The sequence below is a fragment of the Meleagris gallopavo genome, chromosome 4, assembly GCF_905368555.1.
Source record: "Meleagris gallopavo chromosome 4, MGAL_WU_HG_1.1, whole genome shotgun sequence".
NCBI classification, from domain to species: Eukaryota; Metazoa; Chordata; class Aves; order Galliformes; family Phasianidae; genus Meleagris; species Meleagris gallopavo.
Window position 1 is genome coordinate 53,284,967 of NC_139407.1, and position 27,173 is coordinate 53,312,139.

The 27,173-nt window shown below is 38.8% G+C and overlaps 1 protein-coding gene across 2 annotated transcripts; it reads left to right on the plus strand.

Moving 5' to 3' along the window:
* The first annotated feature begins 172 nt into the window (after positions 1 to 172).
* On the plus strand, positions 173 to 26,915 carry SEPSECS (Sep (O-phosphoserine) tRNA:Sec (selenocysteine) tRNA synthase). 2 transcript variants are annotated; one of them, XM_085223362.1, is made up of 12 exons: positions 173 to 661; positions 1,411 to 1,565; positions 3,121 to 3,239; positions 3,326 to 3,484; positions 4,566 to 4,719; positions 8,200 to 8,302; positions 10,380 to 10,509; positions 10,656 to 10,747; positions 18,542 to 18,635; positions 19,300 to 19,390; positions 21,468 to 21,714; positions 24,815 to 26,915. In XM_085223362.1, exons 1-12 carry the CDS (start codon positions 548 to 550, stop codon positions 24,875 to 24,877), a joined length of 1,521 nt encoding a protein of 506 aa, XP_085079488.1. In that variant the 5' UTR covers positions 173 to 547; the 3' UTR covers positions 24,878 to 26,915. The 2 variants fall into 2 exon arrangements, with proteins under 2 accessions (XP_085079488.1, XP_085079489.1); XM_085223363.1 differs by lacking the exon at positions 24,815 to 26,915 and having other exon boundaries at positions 177 to 661; positions 21,468 to 24,333.
* Positions 26,916 to 27,173: the final 258 nt, after the last annotated feature.

Sequence of the window (27,173 nt, forward strand, 5' to 3'; positions counted from 1 at the left end):
CAATTTGCAAAGCTCCTTTATGTTCAAAACGGTGAAAAACTGGATTAACTGCAGTCTGTTTGCCAACAGATCTAACCGCCAAATCACCCCTCAGATCCCATCAGTCCAGCCACGCCCACGGAAGGAGTCGGCCACCGTGTGCTGTTTTCACGTTATTCAGCCTTAAAACCGCGCGAGAGAAAGATCGGATAAGATCTCAGAACCAAATCTGACCAGGCGCGGTTAGGACCAAGCAGCGGAACAGGGGCACCGCGTGCTGCACGCGCCTGCTCACGCTCAGCTCGCCGTCCCTGTAGTAGAGCCGCAGGCAGGCTCGGTACCACCGCTACGCGGCCGCCCACCACAGCCCTGCCACTCCCGTCACCCGAGCAGAGCAGCGGCAGGCAGAGGCCGCGCGCAGCCTCCGTGAGAGCGGGCAGGCGGGACCCCGTGCGGCGCAAGCGCAGCACCTGCTCTTCACGGCCGCGGCGGGAAGCGGACGGCAGCACCGCCCGCACGGCTCCGCGCTGCGGAGAGCGGCACGTGGCGCGCTCGCCGCTCCTCGGCCATGAACGCGGAGAACTTCGGTTCCAGTGAGCGGCTGGTGACCGCCGCCTACGTGCGCCAGGGGGCGCAGGGCCGCCGCGGGCACGAGCTGCTCCTGCGGGCGCTGCTGGAGCAGGTAACGGGCCCCGCGGGGGGAGGCGCGGAGAGCGGGGCGGCGGCTCCTCCGTCCCCGCGGCTCGAGGCGGCCCGCTGCCCCGCGGGGATCTCCGCCGCACGCCGCTCTGCTCGCTGCGGCCCTTCATACCCCGCTGCGGTTGGGTTTCTTTTGTCGTCACGAGTTAAGCGACCTCTGACCGCTGTGTTGCAATAGCGGTGCTGTGTGCGCTTTGCGCGGCTTTCCGTTGGGGATCTGCATTGCGGTAGGTGGAGGTGAGCACGGTTGTTAGAGCGGAGCGCACGAAGGAGTGCATCTGTTGCAGTTGCTGACAGATCTGCCCACAGCTTCCTGACATATCGGGTAATAAGTGCAAAGGAAAACACGCAGGTGTGAAGATGTGTTGCAACTGTTCCTATTTGTAATATTTTGGATTCTGTAATATCCCAGTTCTCTGCACCCAGTTTTACCTGCTGTTTCGGTAGTATTACACTTCTGTGTTGAGAATACATCACGTAATCCACAGTGTTACACATTGTGATCAACACCTGTGTGCTGCAGTGGCTTGGTGTATGCCTTACTGAACTCTTGAAAGTGAGAAGTACTCTGACTTAATAACAAGGTATGCCAGCATAATTGCATTGAATATATGGCAAAATCATTACTTCTTTTGGTGTTCAGCATCTAAGAGCTGCATCAGTCAAACAAGTCATGTGTTTGTTCTTAATTTCCAAGTTTATGAATTATCTTTCTGTATTCTATATATGAAGGGAAAGTGCCCTGAAGATGGATGGGATGAAAGCACCATTGAACTCTTCCTTCATGAACTTGCCATAATGGACAGCAATAACTTTCTGGGCAACTGCGGTGTGGGAGAGAGGGAAGGCAGAGTGGCGTCAGGACTTGTTGCCCGAAGGCACTATAGGTACAAGTTTTATTGGCTGTTTGAATTATTCTGTTTTATTATTGATGATTTTGAAGTGCTTATGTTAATTGTGAATTGTTATCTGAGACCTGGATAGCATTTGAGGAAAAAAAAGAATGATGCAGTATTGAAGCGATCCAATTTTCTGTATTAAGTTTTCATTAATAATTCATTGGGCAGTCTTGAATGTAACAAAAGTATTTTGCTGGTTGTACGTCCTGTAAAACTAGTATAAGCCTAAGATGCCAAATTGACTGCAAGCAAGGAGAAGTCTTTGTTGTGTTTTAAAATAATCCATGCATTACTTGCTTTTTTAATACTGTACAGTTTTTTGTCACTGTATCAATCAAAACTACTGAATATTGTGGTTGTAAAGTACTGAATCTCCAGTGAACGGTTATTTGTATTTTTTTTATATTCATTGCTATGTTTATAATGTGAAAAGTTGATATGCATGTAAAAACTCAGTCTATATAAAATTTATTTTATATGAAGTGAGCTGAATATAAAGACAAAAGGAACTATTAATGGCTCAAAGCCCTTACTTTGGAAGGGCTATAACAGGTATTTTGGAAGCTATAACTCTAGAGGCTCTGCATTAATGTCAGTATGAAGATAAACTTTTTTTTTTTCTTTTTTGCACAGTGTTCTGTGCTGAGTGGCTTTGCAGTTTCATCCACTGTGAATGAAACTGAGTGAAATTTCTTGGGATATTTCTCCTTGAAATAGTAGCACAAAAGCATATTAGAGATGAGAATTTTAGTGAGCTTTACCATATGAAAACTGAACTACTTAGGCTTAATGCCTTTCAGAAGCCCTAAGTACTATGAAAAATTAATGAAGAAAACCACTAACACATCAGTTTGGACTTTCTGTTTTCTGTTCTGCTCTCTAGTCGCAGATTTGTGAGGTGTGGAAGGCAGAGAGTTGCACTGGGTAGAGTGCTCAAATAATTGCTGGTGTTGCTGGAGAGGGCATGCCCAGCTTCTGGCCAGGGTGAGCCTGGGCTGTCATTTAGCTGCTGTTGATCTCAGCAGCTCTGTCACCTGGCATCTCACCTTCACCTGGGAGTCAGCAAGAACAAGGAAAAGTTTGGAAGCTCTCATCCATGCACTGATTGCTGAAATGGTTTGCCTAGTAGCTTTGGAAGTGGGAAAGGTAGCAGGAGGTGTTTCTGAAGCAGTGTTCTACACTATGCTCCGCTGTAGGCAACTGACTTTTGTTCTCTGGATTTACATGTCTGGACATACCTGCATTTATAATGCTAATTCAATAGGCATCGAAACGTTGCTGGGATACACTTAAAAGTAAGTCTAGCAGGTGCTCAAGCTGTTGCTGTACTGGGTCTTCTTGAAGTTTTTAATTTCCTTTATGGAATATTGTTTGTCTATTGTTCAAAAGAAGAAAAAAAAAACAACAGTTTCATCCCAACGTACGTAGTTGGTTGCAATGGAGTTCATGAGAGTGCATTGGATACAATATCTTCCACAATTGTTTATCAAACTGAATTCAGCATGACAAGTCTTGATGTGTGTTTTCGACTTTTTTCGTTCAGGTTGATCCATGGAATTGGAAGATCAGGAGATATTTCTGCAGTCCAGCCTAAAGCTGCAGGGTCTAGCCTTTTGAACAAGCTTACTAATTCAGTTGTCCTGGATATTATAAAGCAGGCTGGTAGGTGTACATCTGAAAATCTCTCTTTTTTGACAAAATGTCATGTGTTCTTCATGTTAATTTCTGACTGACTTTTTCATGTGCAGGTGTCCGGACGGTGACCCATTGCTTTGTGGTTCCTATGGCAACTGGCATGAGCCTAACTCTGTGTTTTTTAACATTGCGGCACAAGAGACCAAAGGCAAAATACATCATTTGGCCACGTATAGACCAGAAATCTTGCTTTAAATCTATGATAACTGCAGGTAACAGGGAGATGACTGGTTACATGGTGTGCTTTTCTAACAGATACAACACTTTACCTTTCAGAGTGAATTTATATACTTGGAATCATATCCAGAAAAGGTTTAATGTGTATAGTAGTTGTAAGTGCTTTATCTCTACACATCTGATTTCTAACACAAAATCAGACGTGTTTTCCTATTGCCTTAGAGAATGTGGGAGTATGCTGAAGTAGGGAGATGTATGTAGTATTGTGGTTTCTTAGCAAAGAGCACAATACTAAGAAAATTAGAGTTCATTTTTCAGTTAGATGCCTAATTTGCTTTCCTGAGAATGATGTCAATCTTTGGTTTGTGGTTCAAATCCCTTCTAAAATTTATTCAAAAAATAAAAAGTGTATTTGAAATTGGGATCAGAAGGTGACAAGCTGACTGCCATGGTGTTTTACTTTGGAACGTGGCAAGTGTTAGCTGCCCCGTTTGTTTTTAATCTTGGTATGTCAATGCTCAGTCAGGAAATAAGTTTGGTGCCTTTCTTAGTTCATACCTTATTTCCTTCTCAAAAGAAATTCCCTGTCTACCAGACTGTAAGTAAACAAAAGGATAGAAGTCCATCACTGCTCCAAAGCTTCCCCTCCTGCAGATAGACCCATGGAATCAAGGAAATGGCAAGTAAAGGAAATGTGCATGAGCTGAAAAATGATCGTACCTGAGCAAGTGGTGGCATAGATTCTCATCCTAGTTCCTAGGAAACATTTCATTTCAAGGCCAGGTTGGATGGGGCCCTGGGCAAGCTGATCTAGCGCCCTCTGATTTAGTGGTTGACAACTCTGCCTGCAGTAGGAGTGTTGGAACCAGGTGATCTTTGAGTTCCCTTCCAAACCAAGCCATAGTATGATTCTGGTTTTTGGTATAAAAGATTCATTGGATAAAAACATCTAAGCAGAGGCAATTCTGTGCTAATGTGTGTATATTATTAAACTAAGTCTGAAATTAGCTGTTATAAGAGAAATTGTACGTTTTTGGTGTTTATGGTAGAAATGAAAAGCCTGCAATTAGTTGGAGATTTGTTGACGTACATTTGGATCTTGTTTTTGTTGGTTAGGTTTTGAGCCTGTGGTGATAGAGAATGTGTTAGAAGGCGACGAGCTACGGACAGATATTGAAGCAGTGGAGGCTAAAGTCAAGACTCTTGGTGCTGAGAATATTCTTTGTGTGCATTCTACAACATCTTGCTTTGCTCCAAGGGTACCTGATAGGTAAGTAGACTTCATAAGAAGTACGTTATTTGTTGTCAGTGAAAAAACCATGTTTTGAATGCTCAGTTACTGCCAATAAGTGAAGTGCATCTAGTGAAGATGCTTCAATCCCTGTGTTTAAGGGTGATGGCATGTTGTGAAACAATGCTCCAAATGTTTCCAAAAAATGTATTAGGAAAATGAGAAAAATAGAGAAGGTCTTCTTTCTCTCTTATGAATGAAGTTAATAATGATCACTTTGGCTGAAATTAATGCTACTTTGACAGAAGTTTCTTGTGGGATTTTGTGGAAGTAGTAAGAGTAGAATCTCATAGAAATGTGGTCCAGAAAGTGTTCCGCAGCTAATGCCAGATGTTAAATATTATCTTCCCTTTTCTACTCTTTTCTTCTAGCCAATGATGAATTTTTTTAGGCTAATACAACTGCTAAGAAAAATAACCTATCACCAACATTTAAAATCATTGCTTGAGTTGCTCTTTCCTGCATTATGCTGATGTCCGTAGCATTACTAGAGATGTACTAATGTAGGGAAACCCTTGGAAGCATGCAGGGCAGTGCTGTGAGAGTATAACATAAGATTTGCTCTACTGTCATGTATCTGGGTTTGAACATTTACATTTATAGCCTGATTGTCTGATGCTACAACTTAAAATTTCCAGCTGTTAAATCACCATTAAAAGAAACCTAAACTACCTTGCTTTCTTTCTTCCTATTATGTGTCCGTGTACATAACTTCTGTAGTTGCTGCAAATGTGTCAGTTCAAGCACTTTCTGAAGCAGAGATGAGCACTGCAGTTAGGAGATGAGAAATAGAAATAATGTCTTAAATATTCTACACATAAATTAGTTCTAAAATATTTGAAAAACAGTATTTATCATAGATTTAGCCTAGTTGCTAGAGGGAAGTTAAAAGCAAATAATTCTGTCAGAATGTTGTTTGAAGCTGAGTTCCAAATTTATTGGCTAGCTTAAATCAAAGCTATCAAAATTGAATGGTCTATTTTATAGCTTTGGTAAATGAACCTTTTCCTTATCTGCCTCCTCTTTTTGACATGCAATTGTTTTGTTCTCTGCAACTAAGAGATGAAATATTAGGTAGTGGCACTGTGTTATGATATACCACAGATATAAGAGAATTTGAATCCACTTTCTATTTAAAGGATACTGTCAACTACTGAAGGCCATAACATCCATCTTCCTAGAGGAAGGAGAATAAAGCATTTCTGGAGGATACCATTTTTATATGTCTGCTTTTAAACAATTTACGTTGTTAAGGCTTTGTTTAGTTGTGATGGTGATGTTTTAAAATTTTAAGTGAGTTAGGATTGTTGAATGATTAGGGTAAGACCTATAGCTCCTTTGAAGCATTATGAGACTTTATTGATATAATGTACTACATATTAGAGTAGATTTCAGTTTTCTGTCTTCTGCCTGTTGCTACAAGCTGTCTCTAGAAGCACTGTATTTAAAAGGGAACCGAAGGCAAAAGGTGACTTTTTGGTTAATTAATGAACTTAATCAAATTCTCCACTTCGTCACTTTCATTAGTATTAGAAGAAAGACCAAAGTTGTTGTTTTTTATAAACTTTCACAGGCAGGAGAGAAAGAAAGGACATAGAGAAATATTTTGCCATTTATGCTATTTGTGACTTTTGGGAACTTGAGTAGTAACCAAACTTGCTTTTATCCTTTATTTTTCTGATATGACTAGCTGCTCTTAATAGTTTAGTTTAAGCTTTAGAAGCATACAAGCGGTGTGCTTTATTGTTTGCTTCCCATGCAGAATCACATATTTTCAACCTGTAGCACTCCCATCCTTTATTGTAGCGTGGATCTAATTATTCAATGAAATATTTGTAGAAAAAGTGCTTTTTCTGTTTTCCGGATCTGTAGCAGCCAGCATATTGCTTCTCTGGGACTCAGCAGGTGAGAAAGATGATCAGCCATACAGAGTAATGAACCCTCTGTTTCTAGATTGGGAATTTCTCTACCTGCACTTGGAAAAAAAAAAACAACATGTAAGAGTGGGAACTGTTTTATTTGAGTCTTGTTGGAAGGTGAGGAATGAGTCTGAGTGAGCAAGACCAGCAAATCAAAAGGCAAAAACTTTGCCTGGTGTAATGTTTCCTGTTAACTCAGGATTCAGAATGTTGGTAAATGGGAAAAATTACTGGACATGCATTTCCTGCTGAATATCTTGACTGTCGAAGATGAATGCGTGCATTGTAGTGCGAGTGTTACCTAGCCAAACTTGTGCTTTGCATACTTGTAATTTTCTTTAGGAACAATACTGTGATGTTGTTGTTTTCCTAGGGATTGAGGTTCAGAAAATTCAATCTGAGGTTTGTAGCTGAGTTTTGCATTACAAAAGAACACAAGACAATATAATAGAAATAGAATACAAAAGAATGTCACCTCTTGGGAAATGTTTTCCTACTCTTGTCACATTTTATATGGATGTCAGTAAATTACAGTGAGAGGCTGCACAAAAATAGACAGGGGAAAAATGCATTGAAGCATTGGATTTTTCTGGTGCTTTTTTAAAAATAATCTTTATAATCACTTCAAATTATTAAGTATTACTTTATTTTTGAAATAGATTTTCTTTTTAAAGATATTCACAAGTTTGTTAGAAATCAAGGTATTAAAAAAATAAGAGCTTGATTGGAGTGCTTTGGAAAGGTTATTAACCACATGTGTGCTTAAAAAGCTGAAGTCCCTCAATGGAAATGACCTTTGCATTCAATTAAATCCTAGTTTCACTGAGAAATAATCCAAATTGGCCTTTCTGTAATTCCAGGAATTTCTAAAGGCAGATGAAAACTTTCCTTTTTTTTTTCCTGAGTAAACAGTTAAATGAAGTTTTAATGTTTTGATCTCCCCATCCAGTCATTTTAAGGCTACCCATTCAAGGGTATCATTTTAAGGGTATCCATCCCTTTTGAAGAATTTTTTTTCTGTTGCTCAGTTGAGCTGAAGTATGCAAGTGAGATCTCAGCCAACGGGCTGAAGTACTGGTTCTGAGGGGAAAAAAGGGTAGAAACCTGTAAAGGCTTCCTCTTTTGTGAAGTTCTCAGTTCCTCAAACACATCTTGAAACTTCCATCAAACTGTTTTCAGGCTGAATGCTAAAAGAAAAGGAAAATGTATGAATAGCTGCAATACTGTTAGTTATCACTAAAGTAGGAAAATATCCGAAATGATGATTTGAGATCTGTGTACTGGGTTCTAGACAAAACTTTCAGCGAAGCATGAAAAATCTCAGCCTAGTTCAACCATTTGTAACACGTACAAAAGTTAACAGAATTTTCTTCGTAGCCTTTGTTGCTAAATGTGATTACTGCTGCCAAGAGGCAGTAAACAAGAAAGTTTATTTTCTCATTCTGACCTTCTTGTAGACCTTTCAGTCTTTTAATGGTCTGATTGATAACTTGGATTACAGTGATTAGTATTTCTCTAAATTACAATTTTATGCTCATAGGCTGGAGGAATTGGCTATAATTTGTGCTAATTATGACATTCCCCATATTGTCAACAATGCATATGGAGTTCAGTCTTCAAAATGTATGCATCTTATCCAGCAGGTAGGAACTGTGCATTTCAAATATATATATATATATATTCTTAACAAGCATGAGAAGACCTCTAATCATAGACAATGCTAGCAAGTTTTATCATGTGTCATAGCTTGGAAATTAATCCCACATATATCCAATGGTTGGACTACTTCCTGAGAATATGGAGCAGAAGGAAGTAATACTTAAAATGTTTGTTCTTTCTATTATTGGCTTTTTGTGGAATCAAGTTTGTTTAGGCTTCGTTTATGTTCCCGTGTCTTTTACAATGGAAAAATATCCTTATTAATCTTTCTTAAAATACTTCATAAAGTTATTAACGTAATGACCTACAATCATTAAATAGTTGGTTTTACTTGAATAGGAATTAAGGCTTCAACAGAATGAGTTACTGATTTTCAAATTTTCTTCAATTTCTAAATTCTCAAAATCAAATGTTCGATTGGCACAATCTTGAAGGCACAAGGTGGTACAGCAGCACTGTGTAAGTGCTGTTACTTGTCAGTACTGTTGGCACACAGAACACCTGAAAAAACTGTTGAATTCAATATTGTATTCAAAACAAGTTCAATTTCTTCTTGCTGTTTTTGCAAAGCAAATTGTTTAGTAGCTAAGATCAGCCACCAAGCATACAATGCCTGCATTTTTTGCTCATTGCAAATTCATGCAATGTTTTTTGATATTTCTCTGTTCTCCCTGTTGCCTATGTATTTTAACAGCATCCAGGGAATCCTGAGCTGTTATGTATATGCCGATAATTTTTTTTCTGATTAAGACGACACTGTTATTAAATGAGCGAAGACCAGCTGGATCTTGTTAGCATTTCTAAATTTATCTTGAGAGACTGAAGGAATTTGACAAGAAGTTGCAATGGTGTGTGAAATAGAACACTGTGTATGTTTGATCTGTGATGATACATGTTTACTGCATTTAACTTGCTTAATTGTAGTGAAATTCTAACATGAAGGAAGCTGTGGGATTGCTGAGTTTTGCTGCATATGATGTCATATCTGATGATGATTTTCTCAGACTGCAAAGCCACAAAGAGAACTGCTCGTGTTTCTGTGTCTGTGTTTTTTCCCTAGCTTCTTGGTGGGTGGTTTGGGTTTTGTTTTCTCTTTTTTTGATTCTGGGAATGTACACATTTGAGCTGTCATTTATTTACAAGAATTTATTTCCTCTGACAGAAAATGTACAGTCCGTGTGGAAGTAGTTACTAATGAAATCAAATGTGTGCCTGTTCCCCATGCACTAACATACTAGAACACAGAAATAACTGTGTTTTAGTTTTATCTGCCTTTTTCACTCTTTTTGCCATAGATGTTAGCTCTGCTTCTGTTTCTTGATTTTAATACAAAGTACTTATGTGTGTACTTGAACTCTTTAATATATATGATCATTAATATACTTTCCAGCTTCTGTTATGATGCATGCTGCTTAATTGCACTGTTCATTGATACTGTATTCCTAAAACTGAAGTTGCACTGCAGAATCTACCTTTTTTTTTTTTCTTCCTTTAAGAATATCTCATTGCCTAAATATTAGGGTATTTTGTTTTCCAGGAAGAGGGAAAGTCTTTGAGGAAGTTACCTGGATCTTAATTTTGCAGGCAGCATTGTGAAGGAACGCTGTCACAGTTCGTTTGTTTTGATGCAGATTATATGTCGAAAAAGATATTCTTGTTTTCTGATGAGGCATTAACCTGTAGCCTTTTACTGCCAGAATCTGTGACACATTTTGAATTGTACAGTGTTAACTTTGTAATTCCCATTCAATTCCAAGAGAATTTTTTTGATAGTTGCTGCAAATGAGCTACACTTTTGAAGACATGCAGGAACTAAAAACAGTATTTTAAATCATAGCAAGTGAAGGTTGCTGAAGATAATGTGTTTGCAAACAGCAAAAAGATGGTAAGCAATGCTAAGCAAAGGTAATGCTGTGATTTAAAATTCTTCATCACAAATAAAATATCTGAGAGAGTTTTAGGAATTACATTTGTTTTATTGCTGGATTATGAGTAATTATGCTGCTTTCCCGTGTTTTTTCCTAATATGTGCTGTGGATTTTTTTATTCCTTTTGATAAAGGGTGCTCGAGTAGGCAGAATAGATGCTTTTGTTCAGAGCTTGGACAAAAATTTTATGGTTCCAGTAGGTGGTGCTATCATTGCTGGCTTCAATGAGTCCTTCATTCAGGAGATCAGCAAAATGTATCCAGGTAAGTAGCTCACAAATTGATTTCGCCCATACAAAATAAGTGTAGAAAATTTGATTATCAACTTTCTTTCATATAATTTTTGTTTGTTTTTGTCGTTTCAGAAACTTAATCTGTACTTCTTGTTTTGTTTTGCTTTGCTTTTTCAGGAAGAGCTTCTGCATCTCCTTCCTTAGATGTCCTCATTACACTTCTGTCTCTAGGTGCCAGTGGCTACAAACAGTTACTGAAAGAGAGAAAGGTAAGCTTTTTGGGAAGTAGCATTTCTCGAATTCAGCTCTTAGTGTTGTTGCAAAACTGCTTCATGTGGTAAATCCTGTTTCTGTCTTGAAAACCGTTAAATTTCTTTGGAGTTTACAGCTCTTAATGTGGAAAGGCAATATGATACAATTACTGCTTGAGCAAATAATGTTTGTGCATAAGTTTGATTTCCTTCTTGTATTTCAAATGAGGGATTTTATGTCAGTTTAACTATCTCATACAGTATTCATATTTATTGTTCAAGAGTATGACTGATGCAATAGAATTTTGTCCAGTACAATCTGAGAAGTGCTGTGCTGTGTAATGATGATCACAGTGCTCATCTCAGGGGTCTTTGCTCATCTTCATTTGGCCATATTATGCTATTGTGCTATGGTAGTGTTAAATGCTGTGTGCCATATTCTCAAGAAAATCACAGCTTCTGATTCTGTGTTCTTGGCCACAAAAAGATTAAAACATTGTCATTTAGGGCATCCATCTAGATACAGAGCTAGGTTTCTTCTCTGCCTCTCCCATGCATGTTCTGTGTTGGATATAACTGAGTTTTCAAAATATTAAGTGTTCTAAAATTGGAACCTGTGCATCTTGAGTCATCTTCAGTTCTGGACTAAAAGGCTTGCTTTTGCTATCTGTAAGCTTTAACAGAGAGAATTCTTTTTATAGAATGTTTTAGGTAAGGAAATGTTGTGGATTAAGTACTGTAAGTTAATAGTTTTAAATCATGCGTGATTTGTTACATAGATAAATTTATTTAGGAAATATGTTTCATTTGTCTCCTGCTGGCGGCTTGCTGCTGCTTCTGATATCTGAGCAGGATGATAATGCGGTGTGCCATGACTTGTTTCTAGTTCCTTGTACTGGCATGCAGAAATTCTGTACTGGAATTGAGATCCCATAGGAGTGGCAAATTTATGTATTTTTCTCCTCCTCTTCTCATCTCCAGAAAAATTTCAAGTGAATTTATCATGTTTTTGCAAAACCGATTTTTGATGTCAGACTTACACTTGCATCAGATATGTAATGAGCAGTATAAATATTGCCACGTTATGAATAATAAGTTATTTGTAAGTAATAAGTAAACTGTCTTAATGAATAGCTGTATAATATTTTAAATCGTATCATTTTCTTGGAAGTAAAATTCTAAAGTGAATAAAGCATTACATTTTTACAATTTCAGGTCTGTTTTATTTCAAGTGTGAGTATACTCTATAAACATGGCCTTATATATGGCATAAATATTTTTCTTTTATTGGATTTGCTGTAGAAATAGAAACCTTTTTTTGCTTAAATGTGTTTGTTCCTGAATTGTAAAAATGTAATAATGGTGCTTTATTGCCTGTGCTCTGTGAAGGCAGAGGCAGAGCTATTAGGCTCTCAGCAGGAGCTATTTATAGGTTGACACTGAGTACTCCTTTCTATATCGGTTCAGTTATACCTACTCAGACAAAGTCAGCTATAAAAAAACTTCCAGTATTTCTTTCTCTTTTTACACTTATTCACTAGTGTTATTTCAGGTTACTTGAGTTCAGGCCAGAAAAACCAGAATACCACTGAGAAGAAGTGAATCACACGCAACCAAGGGAAAGAACTGGTCATAGAATCCCCTTAGAAGGGACGCACAAAGATTGTCGGGTCCAATTCCTGGCTCTGCACAGGACCACCTCAGATTCAAGCCCTGTGTCTGAGAGCATTGTCCAAATATTCCTTGAATTCCAGCTGCTGTCACCAGTGCTACGAAGAGTTCCATGCCCACCACCCTCTGATGAGTAACCTTTTCCTAATATCCAACTTGGCCCTCCCCTGACACAGCTATATATTGTTCCCTCGGATCCTGTCACTGTCACCAGAGAGTAGATTAGTACTGCCCCTCCACTCTCATCATGAGGAAGCTGTAGGATGTCACAAGGCCTCCTGTCAGTTTCCTTTAGGCTGAACAAACTGCATTATCTCAGCTGCTCTTCATACATCTTGCCCTCTAGACCCTTCACCATCTTTGTTTCCCTCCTTTGGACCCTCTTTGATAGTTGTACATCTTTGTTATATTACAGTGTGCAAACCTGCACTCAGTGCTTGACGTTGAAGCTGCACCAGTGCAGAGCAGAGTGGGACAATCCCTTCCCTTTCCCAGCTGTCAGTGCCGGGACTGATGCACCCCATGATATACTGTTGAATCGTATTCAATTTGCCGTCAACCAGAACTTCCAGACGTGCATGGCTGCTTTCAAGCCTCTTATTTCCCTGACAGTACATGTATCCAGAATTACCCCATTCCAGCTGCAGAATTGAGCACTTGCTGTTGACTAATTTTGTATGGTTGGTGATTGCCCATCCCTCTAGTCAGTCAAGATCTCTCAGAAGACCTTTCTGCCCTTGGGCACATGAACAGTTCCTCCTAATTTAGTATTGTCTGTAAACTTAGTGTGCATTAGAGTCTTGCACACAGATCATTTATAAAAAACATTGAACTGACCCATAGATGGGGCTCTGAGGTACCCTACTAGTAATTGGCCTCCAGCCTTCACTAACCCCATCTACTCTAAACCTTTGAGTTCAACCCATTAGTCTGTTGTTCACTCATCATGCCATGTACAGCATGCAGCTAGACAAGTACATTTTGTCCAGAAGAATGCTGTGAAAGACAGTATAGGACTTTCTGCTGAAATCCGAAAAGATCACATCAGATGGCTTTTCTTGGTCAACTGGATGGATAACCTTGTCATAAAAGGAAATTAAATTTGTTAAACAGGACCTTCCTCTGTTGAACTTGTGTTGGCTGTGACCAATGGCTACAGTCATTCGCGTCTGTTTCAGTAACTTCCATTATGATCTTCTCCATAATTTTACCAGGCACTGAAGTGAGACTGACAGGCCTGTAATTACCAGGGTCGTCTTTCTTGCCCTTCTTGAAAATTGGAACAATATTTGCCAGCATCCTGTTTCCTCAGATTCCCAAAGCCATTGAAAAATAACAGGATAGTATCTGGAAGTTTTTTTCAGTACCCTCGGATGAATCCCACTGGGCCCTGTAGTCTTTCGTGCACTTAACTGGAAGAGCAAATCCTGTATGAGTTCAGAGTCAGCCAAGATGGTGACCCTGTCTATGGCAAGGGGTTGGACTAGATGTTCTTTAAGGTCCTTTCCAACCTACTTCATCACTCTGTGATTCTGTGGCACAGTCCCTCAATTCAAGGTGGGAGGAGTTTCCTCAGCCAGCCCACCTCCCTCAGAGCTCTGTCCCAATGCTGAGCAGTTCTTCTCTTTGAGCACCTCCCACAGGCGCCCCAGACCCTAACAGAAAGCTTGGACATGCCCAGCTGCCCCAGGCCTGGGTAGCTGCATGATGTTTGGGCAGCTCTGTCAGGGAAGCTGAGTCAGTTCCAGTGGGTGCAGAGGCTGTAGGGGATGCAGAGGACGCAGCTTTTTATTGGGTGAATTCCATTGCTGATTCAGCTCCTTGTGAGCAGATTAAAACCTTCTTCTGAGTTGACTGTTTGAACTGGCACAGTGGCAGTTTCTCTTTGTGTCCCCTGCTGCATCTGTCCCATTTTTCTTCTGCACGGGGATACTGTTTAATATAGGAAGGAGATTGTAGGAGAGAGAGAGGAACGTGTACATGGAATGATATTTTCTGGGAGGATGGCATTCATGGAGTATAAGGTTGTATGCTCTGATATGAGAGGGTAAAATGGGTGCAGTGAGTCTGAGGACTGAAGAGCAAGGGAGCAACACACACATACTGTCTGATAAATGTGACTGTATGTGATAGCATAACAAGGAAAGGATTGAAAGTAGTTTTTCTCACTCGTGCTATGTTCTCAGTATTATTTTTTAATGCATATGTCATATTTTCAAAAGTGGTTTTCTGATTTCAGTAAGGGATTCTAGGTCTTCTTGTAACGCAGATGATGGCAACAGGTCCATACTCAAATTTGTTAATACTATTGCTTTTGAAGAACTCATTATTATGTAAAAGTTAAGCTTTTGAATTGACTCCTTTGGTTTTCTCAGTACTGTTTATGTTGTGTCCCATATTCTGTATTGCTAGGTCTTAAAACACTCTATTTGCATTATGTGCTGCTTTGTCCAGGATATATATTGCAATTACAGTGACTGCACTGCATAGTATCATAAGCAGCAGACTTCAGTTAATGATCACATCAGAATTGATGGAAAGCAGGGAACCTACATTCCATGACAGGTTTAATATTTGTTAATTGTTTTCCAGTGTGTAGATAACTGTCCTGTTAACTCGGATTAACTAGTTAGTATACTGGTATTAGTGGAAAGGTAATAGCTTCATTTTGCTTTCAGCAATTACATCTGTCAGCAGTGTTTTCTTAACAAACTAATGGTCAAAATAATTCTGATTTTCTGAAATGAGATGTGGTGGAGCTTTTTATATCTATATTCAGCTGTCTGTGTCCTTTTGAGAGTGATTAACTGGAGTCATTCTTATGTCCCTAAAGAGTGTGAATCTGAGTCTAAAATATTTAAAACCACAACTAGTGGGAGGAAATTGTTTAATTTTTACAGTTTGTTAAAATACTGGTTTTACATTTCTGGCTGTGCTGTGCTTAATGCACCCTCAAATGCTGTTTGCCCATTTGGCTGTTGGCCAGCACCGCCAAGGTCCCTTTCTGCAGAGTTACCCTCTGTCCACTCATTTCCCAGTCTGTACTTGTGGCCAGTGTTACTCCCAAGATCAGAACCCAGCGTTTTCCTTTGCTGAATTTCATGCTGTTAATGGTTGTCCATTACTGTTGTTACAAAGATTTTGTATTTCGTACATTTTTAAAAGTTCCCACTGTATTAGGAATTTAGAACAAACTTCTTGGTGTTGTGATTCAAGAGAATCTATATATGAGGCTATGTGGTATATGTAAGTACTCCAGGTGTACACATGCAGTTTCTCTGATGTTTTCATCTGCTGCGTTTCAGGAAGTAAGCCTTCTGATAATGGGGCTCCATGCTCAGCAGTGCAGCCTTTTTTTGTGTGCATGAAATGGTGTGCCCAGTGTCTGATCAGGTTGCACATCAGATGCAGCTACTCTGATACATAGAGCAGAAGAGGAGCTGTGACAGTTCCATCCTGAACAACTACTGCAGCAGCAGCAGCAAAGTATCTTAACATGAGACCAAATCAGACTCAGGTACAACATAAGAGAGTTGTCAGTATGTATGGAGCACAAGGGAGCTGTAAAGTTTTGTTGTTTGTTAAGTTTTTGAGGGGAAAGGGAGAATTAAATAATGAAACATAATTGACATGTAGTGCTTGGGTTGTTCAGTGCAACTTCAGCATAATAGTTAGCTCCAAACGAGAAAGCTTCATTGGCTGTCACAGAAATGCAATTCTGTAAGAACTTATTTGTATATAATTGCTTAGGGTGCTTATAAATTGTCCACATAACAGAAATGTTTTGTAATAGGGGTTGGTTATAGATTTGACCTCATAAGAATATTTCGTATTTCATATTTCTTTTTTTTTTTTTTTTTTTTGAAAGGCCATTAATCTATTTTATAACAATCTATAAAATAACGTGAGGGCTTCCAGTGGAAAAATGCAAAATGCAGTAGCTCATAAAAATAAGTTTTTGAATCTGTGCAGTCAAACACATAAAAATGTACATTTGGATTCTTTTTTTCCCCATCTTTCTATTCTCTCCTGTTCTGCCAAATTGCTGTGTTTGTGAAGGCTGATAGTAACCTACGTAGTAATTTTATTTAAAATGTTTGTACAGTGGGTAACTGGTTGTAACAACTCGGAGTCCTTAGGTAATAAATATGTACTATAAGAGATGCAAGAGAGAGTTCCTTACACATGATGTACATAAATGAATTACTTGGGAATTTCTTCCTGTTCCAAGAGAAGTTTTTCTCAGAACTAGTTTCATAGATAATACCTCCACAATAGGCAGAGTTAATGTATAGTTCTGTAATATCTTGCTTCAGCTGTAGAAGTAAATAGCCAGCAGAGGGAGCACAGATTAATTTATGAATTGGATTACAGAAAGTACTGATCTAATGGATAAACATATTAATGATGCTCATTGTGGAAAGCAAATAACACATGAGTAATGTGTTTATATTCGGTGACGGACTAGGAGGAAGGGAGATGTGTTTGAATATTTGAGTAAATGTTTTTCAGCTTCTACAAGTGAACTGTAAATAAACTGATGGATTGAAACCACTAAATCATTTCATTTCAGAATGCCTCTGCAAAATACAAATGATTCTTCACGCATTTTGAGTTCTGATAAAGAATCACAGATGCCTCCCGTACTTTTGTTGTTGTTCCAAGTGTTACAGCAGCTGGATGCTCTTGTTGATAATGAATCTATAACCTAATTTGTTTGTACAGCAGCATCCTACTTTTTCTCTCTGGCAGAATTCATCCTGTGGTATTAGGAAGCACAGGTCAGGAGCGGTGGTCATTTGTTTGCTCATAAAGTGAGGCTGGGTTCACTGCAGTGGCTTAAACAGCTGTAACATTCTTCTAACTTAGCTGCTACGAAACTCATTTGGCTTCATAAGACCTGTGGGAGGCTCTGTTTAAGAGCACAGTTTTGATCACAAGCTATAATTTGTACCTGTCAGAGTGTGCGGGTCAGAGCAGGATACTGGTTTGCAAACAGGAGAGACAACTCTATTTAAGGAATGAAAAATCACTTGTCAGGTCCAGAAATTGATGAGGATGCTGAAACGGGCAGTCACATTGAAGTAGATGAGCAATACAATCAGAAAGAGGAAAAAGCTGGTGTTCAGTATTTTAAAAAAAGAATACCCAGTATCTGCATCTTTTTGCTAGTATTTATGAGAAACTAAGCATTGAAAAGGGCAGAAAAGCAGCCAAAGAGTACAGTAAGGAGAATGGTGTTTATTTTTACTGTGTTGTGTGTTGAGCTGATACGTGATGAGGAAGATAATGAACTGAGGAGGACTATGAGCAGCTATCCTAGATTGTCACAGAAATGGAGCGGAGATGAAGAAGAGAAACAGGCTTTAATGTGTGAGTCGCATCTTAGCCAGAACATACATGAACTCCAATTTCACAACACTTTCACAATTAGAGTGGAATCTAAATAAGTGGCATCAGGAATTCAGATATCTCTTATTTTAGGAGGCTTGTACAGGAGAGGTGGGTGATAGGAAGAGGACTGGCAGTAGAATGTATGTTGTATGAAACAAAATGCAGTCATATGTACTCATAGCTTTCTCTCTAAAGAAAAAACATACTACCTTTCTTGTACAGAAAGAGAGGGCTATAAACCAATGGTAGCTGTGATTGTATAAGTGGTAACAAAAAGTGATTGTTTCAGTCTGAAACGTATTAATAGAAAATAATACAGGAAGCAATTGGCCATTTGCGTGGTTCGTTCGCTGGCTCATGGGACTGGAGTGAGGGAAAGCTCTTGCAGGAGTGGGTAAAGGTCAACTCCTTCAACAGGATACTAATATGGGGGAGGACCTGCTGTAGGGTGCTAATCTCGTCAAGATTTTACTCCTCTGGGTTTCAGTTCCACAGAGAGAATGGCTGACCTCCCAAGCACATATATTAGATCAGATTGAGAGCTCTCCACCATCCTGAGGGGAAAAACAAGGTTAAGGAAATGGAACTGTTCCTTTATAGATGGATTTCAGAGAAGTATCTGTCCGACTTATTTGGTGCACTTATAAAGGATGTAATAGAGACTTAAAAGTTTAAGTAGGTAGTATTTTCTTTGTTTGATAGCCAATAACAAAAATATTGTGTCCTTTTTTTTTTTTTTTCTTCCAGGAAATGTTTTCCTATCTTTCAAGTGAGTTGAAGAAGTTGGCAGATATCCACAATGAGAGACTGCTGGATACACCACATAATCCCATATCCTTAGGTAATTATGGAGTTTTAAATCTTTAAAAAGAAATTCTAATATGGTATGCATTCATAATGCACTTATACATACATTTGCTATACATTAGGCATTGCACACTGCACTCCATTAAATTATTATAAAGCCAAGATGAAACCATTGAACCCAATAAGGTAACCTGCTATAAAAACAGAGTAGTAGGTTGTGACTCAGGCCCTTTTTACAAAATTGCTTCTGTGCAACATAATCAATTATTGTAGTCAAGGCAGGCAGAAGATGTCAGCATGTTACTTTATAAATAAATAGGTTTTAAAATAAATTAGGATATAATTACTTTACATATCGTCTTATATTGTTGTAAAAGAGATTATGGGATTCCTACTCAGGATATTTGTTCTAACCAAAAATTCTGCTGAACACTGAAGTAATGTTACACCCTTGTGCAGGATCTCTGCCTTACATGCAGCCCAACCAAAGAAGTAATCCATGCCAGTCTGTGGAAAACTGGAAATGCTGAAATGTAATATTTATGCTTATTTTTCTTTTGTATCTGAGCACAAATCCTTGGACAGGTTTTTATTGTTGGAAGACACCTTATCCACTGTGATGCTTTTTCTCTCTCTCTCTTTTTTTTTTTTTTTCCAAAGCTTCATAGTAGTTTTAATCTGACCTTTTGTTACTTCAGCCATGTCACTGAAGAATCTAGATGAAAATAATGATGCTGCTGTTACCCAGCTTGGATCTATGCTTTTTACAAGACAAGTTTCAGGAGCGAGGTGAGAATGCTATGAATTTGAAAATTCTGGGGAGTTGTATTAGGATTTCATAAAATATATAATACAATATTTACTTTCTACCAGTTGTCTCATGATTACAGACTACAGTCTGGCAATTACAAGTCCAAAAGCATTATACCTTTCTTCCTCAGTATTATCTACTAATAATGTGTCTACCTGCCTGAGTTAGCAACAAGGCCTTCTCTTTTAGCTTTGGTGTACTAAATACATAATCTATCCCCATTTAATTTAGTGTCATTATTTCCTAGAACCCCTTGGTTTCATTTAGTTTCCAGCTGTTGTCTGATCTTACAGTTAGGTTGTAAGCTGCTTAGGGAAGATTTTTGTTTTGTTTATTGCAGCACAAATACGGTTGCGCTGGATGTCAGGGGAATAAGCTTTTAATACTCTGCTTAGCTTTCTGTCGTATGGAAGAAAATCCTACTTTCTGGAACTAGCTATATTTAAAAGAAAAATTCTACAACTTGAGCCAGTCTGAGCTGAATTTATTCTTAGTGATGCTGATACGTGGAAACATAAACCAAATCATTCATAATGATTTTGGCTTAAAGCTTTTAGAAGAAGAGAATGATTTAAAATTTGTTTTGGGAGAATTCCTTAATATGAATATTACTGCTTCCATGCTAGCTTCTGCCGTAGACTTAATGTGATTTTCTGTATCAGTGCCGATTGTTTCCACATCGGAAGGTATGCTTCATTAGCTTGGATTGTTCCACTTCCTGCACAGAGAAATGGCAGTAAATCTGTATGTTCTGTAGTTAGATGCTCTTTTTAATTCACCTTTCCCAACCTTGGCATGTTTTGCAGTTTGAGTCATCACTGGCTGAGGTTCCATATTTGAAAACTTAAGGCTCTCCAACTCTTTGATTCAAAGTTTCAGATTTTTCCTTTTATATGCATGCAATTCTTTTGCAGTACATATACTGTTCAACATGACATTTCAACAGATTTTAAACATTAGCCTTGAATTACATGGCAGTGGTGGCAATAGCAGCTCCCTGCATTGTTCATACACAGGCTTTGCCATAACGTGAGATTTGAGCACTTGGGCACAGAAAGGGTATGGCAATTATACTGGTATTTGTCTGAATACAGTTTCTTACATGAACTGTAGGGATTGTCTCTGCAAGGATAACAAATTCTTATCAGTTGATTGATGTTAATTGCTTGTGTAAGCTGTAACTGTAGCCATAAGGTGAGTTGATCCTTTACGAAAGAAAGAGGTAGTTTAAGGTTGTGGTTTATCAGGGAATGAATGTGTACCCAAAGTGCTGAGAAACAGGATGTCGTAGGTAGTGGTTCTTCCTATGTGGAAGAGGTAAAAGCAGTGCTGAACAGCATCCATTTGAGAAGGGAATAAAGATAAGATTACCGTCATAGGATGAGGGAAAGGGGAGCTGTGGCACCAAGGTATGCATGTGAGGAAATTGGGATCCTGATTTGAGGAAGTAGACTGAAAGAGGAGGCAGAAGGCAGTAAAGATTAGGGACCTGGTTTGGGAAAATACATAATGTCATGAAATGATGATACACAGTGGTGCACATGTAGTTCCAGCTACTTGGAAGGCTGAGCCCTGTGAAGCACTTGAACCCAGAAGCTTTGGGCTGCAGAACACGATGCTGAGCAGATGTGTGCCCTAAGCCTGTTCCCAGCACGGTGACTGTAGAGAGCTTGGGGTCACGAGGCTGTCTGAGGAGAGACAGCATGTCTGATAGTTAGGTCTTGTTATGGAATAGAAAAGTTGGCTGCAGATGTCTTTCATGTCATGCTGAGGAGCTCATAAATGCCAGTAGCAAAGGTGAAAGTTTGACCGAGGAGGGGAACGAATATTCACCTGTGCCCACAGACTTTATCTAATTGAGGATCTGCTAACTACTGTCAGTCATTGCAGTACTTAAGCACTAACTTGGAGAATCCCCATTCCAAGCCCACCTACAGGAATTTGTTTAGCAGATATTACACTGCATGGAAATTTGTGTAAATATGTGTATTGTAGTGTATCACATAAAAATATTTAAGGCATCTTGTAACCGAATCACAATTCTGTTTATTTCAGGGTTGTTCCTCGTGGGTCTGTGCAAACAGTGAATAACTACACTTTCAAAGGCTTTATGTCACATACAAATGACTACTCCTGTGCTTACCTCAATGCTGCATCAGCTATTGGAATTAAAAAGCAAGACGTAGACATCTTCCTAAAAAGACTGGACAAGTGTTTGAAGGCTTCTAGAAGAGGGAAAGAAAAAAGTTTGAATGAAATATGTACATCTAACACAGGCACAGAACAACTTGAAGACCAGAAGGTACAGACATAGTAACACAGGAAGATGCACTTTTGTTTGAAGTATGTCAGGTTTGTACTGGACTAGCACTGTGAATCTGAAGTGCAGAAAAGTTGGTCCTGATCTGAAAAAAAAACACCACCAAAAATTTTGGGGGTGAAATTTAGGTTTAAAGGAAATAGGTGATTTTCTTCTATTCTCTCTTACTGAAAAGTCAGTCATAAGCATTTTGCACCATGTAAATGTATATTTAATATGCCAAAGTAAAGCTCTACATTCATAAAAGCCTTCAGCTGACCTGTCAGTCTGTGGGTGACTGGTTGGGCTGGTGTTCATCAGGTCACAGAATATTTAAGCACATTTTGATTAACAAGATCTTCTGTAGCAGTGATTGAATTTCTTTTTAGATCTAGGTATACAACCAACAAGAAATGTTTTACTGTTCTCAAAATGTTTTGCTTTTACTCAGCTTACTTTCCATTTTTCTTTTATTTCCCAAGATTTATATAGAAATGTTGGGGATAACCCTTAGTAAATATAATGTTGAAACTGGATGAAGAAATTGTGGAGTTGGAATAGTGGTCTTTTTAGGCACTCTTACCGCCTAGGTAAGAGTGAGCTGCCTAGGGCAAAGCAGCCCTCAGTGGCAAAGAACTTAGGATACCTAATATCCTGTCAGCACTCAGATCTTGGAAACATTTGCATAGTTCAGCAACCCAAAGGCATTTTGAGGGAGTACAGTGATGAAAATGTGAGGTTGTGGAGTGGAGTGAGAGTTGTCTTCTTTATACGTTTCATCTCTTCTTTGATAGTTGCTCATGAATAGAGCAGTCAGGTCAGAGATCCACTCAAAAGGTGGAATGCTTTGTGGGATGACTGCAGCAGTTTTGGCATTTTTAGCCCAGTGTTTTTAAAAGTTATAGACATCCACTTCTGAACCTTCTCCTGCCATTGGCACTGTTGTCTGTGTCTGTGTGCAGTTACTGATTTGAATTCATTAATGAAACAATAGATTCAGAGTCTGTTCCTGAAACAAAGGTTCCATATCTCTGGAATGACAACATAGTAGGTTACAAAATTTTTTGTTAATTATTCTTAAATGCAATTAACACACCGTATGTAGATTTTTATGTCATTTACTGTTCAAAGTGAGCTTAGCATTCAGAGACATTTTGCTTTGTTTGTAATGTAGTAATCCTTGGGACACCGCAGTTAATGAGTTCTTAATGTCAGGAAACATTCTAGTTACTTTGTTTTGTGGGATCTGAGACGTATCCTCAGATCCCTCTGCAAATTGCCTTATCGATATAGGTAGTGCTTTCGAAAGAATTGTCCCTCTGCTGTGCTCAAATGAACTGATACAAGAGGTGATGTTAATATGTGGAACTACTGTATGCTGATCACCATCGAGGTGGTCTCACTTAGTGAAGTTCGTTGTATCTTTAGCCTAAATTGAACTGCTGCTCCTACATTGTTATTGCTACAGTTACACTTCAGGCCCATTAAAGCTTGTGGAAGGGAGGGCTCTCAGGAGTCACAGTTGTTATTTGCTGTACCATCATGTCTTAAGAGAAAGGTAATGCAACTTGACCACTAAGTCCTTGTGGCCATAACTAGATGTAACTTTTGTTTTGTTTTGATCTGAGATGATGCTATACCACAATTTTTCCAGTCAGTAAAGCTCTCATTCAGCCTTGGGAGACAGAGCTGAGCAGCTCACCCTGCACTCTGCATATTGGAGCAACCAGTGAAAACCACAGGGCCTTAGTGATGCCTTTCTTCCTGTTTCAGGATATTGTTGTCTTGTGCTTGAATGAGCGTAAGTTAGTGATTTAATTGGTTATTACAGACTACAAATATTAGAGTTATTGTTATGAGAGCTTAGGGTGGTACGTGGTAGTAGCTACAATAAGCAGTATCCTGAAACTGAAAACAAGAAAGCAACAATTGCCTTTTCTGAGAGGAAAAGACCTCTACCTTTTATGTTCTGGTAATAAATTGTCTGCTGCAAATAATTCATTTTCTTCTACTCTAGATTGAACTGCTTTCTCAGATAGTGTTTCTCCTGTCTTCAAAATGTTTCCCATTTGAAATCAAACATAAAAATTTCAACACATCTCTCTGAACAAGTATCCAGGGAAAGAATTAAAGTGTTTCATTCTGATGCTGTGCTTTTATACCTTGTATTTTTCTAATTGAAAAACATTTTAAGATAAGACTTTCAGTTACAGGTTTTTTTTTACATTTGTGTCACTAAGGCTTTTCACAGGTCTTAGTGATGCTACCTGAAACCAAACAGTATGAAATACTTTGAAAATTGTGCCCACTGTGAGGTATGATCTCTTGAACTAAATATTAGTGTATGTTCTTGTGCCAGTTCACAGTTTTATTTCCTTGCTTTGTTCCTTTTAGCATGTTAAGCTGTAATGCATACTGAGTTTGTAGAGACAGAAGCATAATATAATGTCACCATAGTTATATTTAAATTTAAATAAATGGAGAAGAAATGGTTATTTATGACATACTCAAAACAGGAGATTCAGTAGATAAACTTTGTATTTTTCAAGGAAGAATATAAGCCACTTACTCTCTACTCACCAATGTCTATAATGAGGTAATAAAATAATACTGGAACACACAGCTATTGAGTCTTCATTTTCTTTATATAATAGATATGGGAAGATTTCATGTCTGTGGCAGGTCTCAGCCACTAACAGCAGCACTGCTGAAAGATGGCAATAACTTTAGCGTAACTTTGTCTAAATATGAAGAGTAAAACAAATGCCTTAGAGATATTTGCTTTCTGTGAAGGTCTTTCTGAGATTGCACAATGAAGTAAGAAGTTCCTTGGCTCAAAAAATTAATTGTGCATCCTTTTTCCTGGCCTCTATATATGCATGTGACACCGAAGGGTTCTACGAACCTCAGGGATCTGCCAGAGGCAGCCTGTCATCTCCAGCATCCACAGTGCTATTGAGACATTTAGGAAGACAGCATGGGTTTAGATAACACTTGGGGTTATATAGCAGGAATCCTTAATAAAACACTATCAACAGATGCCCAGTTACTAAGGCTGCATCTCAGCTGCTATTTGTGAAGCTTCCTTCCTGTCTCATTTTAGGTCACAGCATTTCACAGTGGTGAAACAAGAAGCAAGCACGTGAAATTTTCCAGAAGAATTTAATGTCCAGAAATGTAGAGGTTACTGTTCTTACTACTGGTTTGTTGCTCTGCCAGAAGTTACTGCCCTGTAGCAGGGGCAGCAGAACCATCCGTCTGCTTGGCTGCTGCCACAATTCATACAGTGTTGGAACAACTGCTGGAACTGAGGTGTGTTAAAGTGAGCATTGAGGGTATGAAAAACTGTGCCTGTGAAGCAAGCACGTTTCCTGTTGCACTTCTTCAGAAAACGTAGATGCTGATACCTGCCTCTGAAGATCATAACCTTTTGTACCAGGATGTGTGGGTGGGCAGGAACCCCTCACACTGCTGCAGTTTGAGTCACTGAAGTGACTTGTGCCTCCTAAGGTGCCTGTAATTGTTCTGTGAGATGCTTTTCTTTCCCTCTGATGTTACATCTTATGCTGTCTGGATCTACATAGGTGAAATAAATGAAGGAGCAGATGGACTTGTCTTATAAAAATAGCACTGGAATAATACAGTGCAAGCAAACTGACACGGAATGACCCATCTTACAGACCCGCTCTTAGTTTACTTTTGTAGTATCTGAGATAATGAACAAAACTAAGGACTATTTGAGCAATAATATTGCCTATTCACGCTTCATTCGTAACGATTGCCTCAGATACAAAGCAAATAAAAGCTACCAGATGCAGCAAATTCTCTTGAGCCTAAGAAAGCAAAACTGTAATGTTGCAAATGTAAATGCTGGCATTGCAGCTTAATACACATATAAACCGAGCGATCTATATTGTGCGATCATCATATTTTAAGAAAGGCTGGAGCCCAGAGACTACCAAATGTTCTCATCTGCAGTGTATCAGCAGTTCTCAGTCTTCAGCTGCTGTATAGATAATAATTCTAATTGAAGAATCATTATACGAATCCATATGTGAGTGAGAGATGGGCTATAGCCTTTTGTTCATGATGCTTTAAAAATTGAGTTGCTGTTTTCACTTTTTATAAAGCGTAATTAGATTGCCTCATTTTTTAAAATGCAACATTTTAATCAACCTGGCTTGGCAGGATTTGGAATCTGAAGGAAAAATAATCGATGTAAATGACAATTTTTTTAAACAATAGCTATTTAAAGGCTTGAATTGGTTACAAAGTGACTTTCCTCAGAGAGAACCTTTGTTCAAATGGCTTTAATTTTGAAACCAGTGCTTGAAAAATTGTGCTGTATGTGCTCTGCAATAATAGTTTTTCATGTATTATACTTTTTCCCCTCCAACGTAACGACATTTTAGTGGTTTAATAATGCCATTTAAAAATTCTAGTTAAAAGGGCATTTGCTCTGTCACAGTTACTCATCAAGCAGCTGTCGTATCAAATTACCAATAGTAGATTTATCTTGATGGACCAGCTCCAGTGTTTTGGACCAGTTTCACTATAACTGGACCAAGCTTACATTACTCCTTTTGGGGTCCTAAAGTCAAGTTCACAAACAAATAAAGAGTGTTTTGATAATTCTATCTGCTGCTAAACAGGAGACTTGAGATTGAAATAAAAGCTGATCCAGTTCAGGAGCTGAATTGCTTTCTTAATGTGGATGGTGAAACTTAATTTGCCTTTAGATCCTGCCTGAGCTGCTGTAGCAGAATTATAACTGCTTTTATTTCTTTAACCTAACATGATGAACAGAGGGAATAGAGCTGTTTCACCAGGGTGTTGCCTCTCATATTACTCTGTCTTAAAGAGCTTCAAAAATAGGGCTGCCATCTTACACATTATTTGGTCTTTTGCTGGTTGAGGTGGGCAGTTAGTCTTGTACAAACATTACAGGAAAGTAGGTGTGTGCATATTCTGTCTCTAGACATCCCAAGTAGGATCACACTAAATTCAGGACAAGCATGTAGTGTTTCTACTGATCCATTCTTTCCAAAAGCTGCTGCTTGGGCGCATCTCTTGTGGCAGAAAGGTTCCAAAGGAGCACATGTCTCAGATACAAGTAGAAGGATTTTGGAGGTTTCTAGATTGGTTGTGTTTGACTTCTGCTACGCATGAAGTTCTTTGTGCTGTGTCAGCTCTATTAAAATGTTTGCAGCTACTCTCATCCCTTACCTATGTGTTTTCGTACTGGGGCTCAAATGCAGTGGCAAGGTGGAAAAAGTCTGGGGTGCCCAAGCAGAGGAAGACATACCACTTATTTTGACACTAGACTGCCCAGCACGTGTGGCACGTAAAATGAGTTTGCAGACAAAATACGGTTAAGCAAGTTGTTCATGCTGTATCTATTGTTTTTTGGAGTTTTAGGAACTATAGGTAGAAAGTACACTTAGTTTGGTTCTGTAATCTAT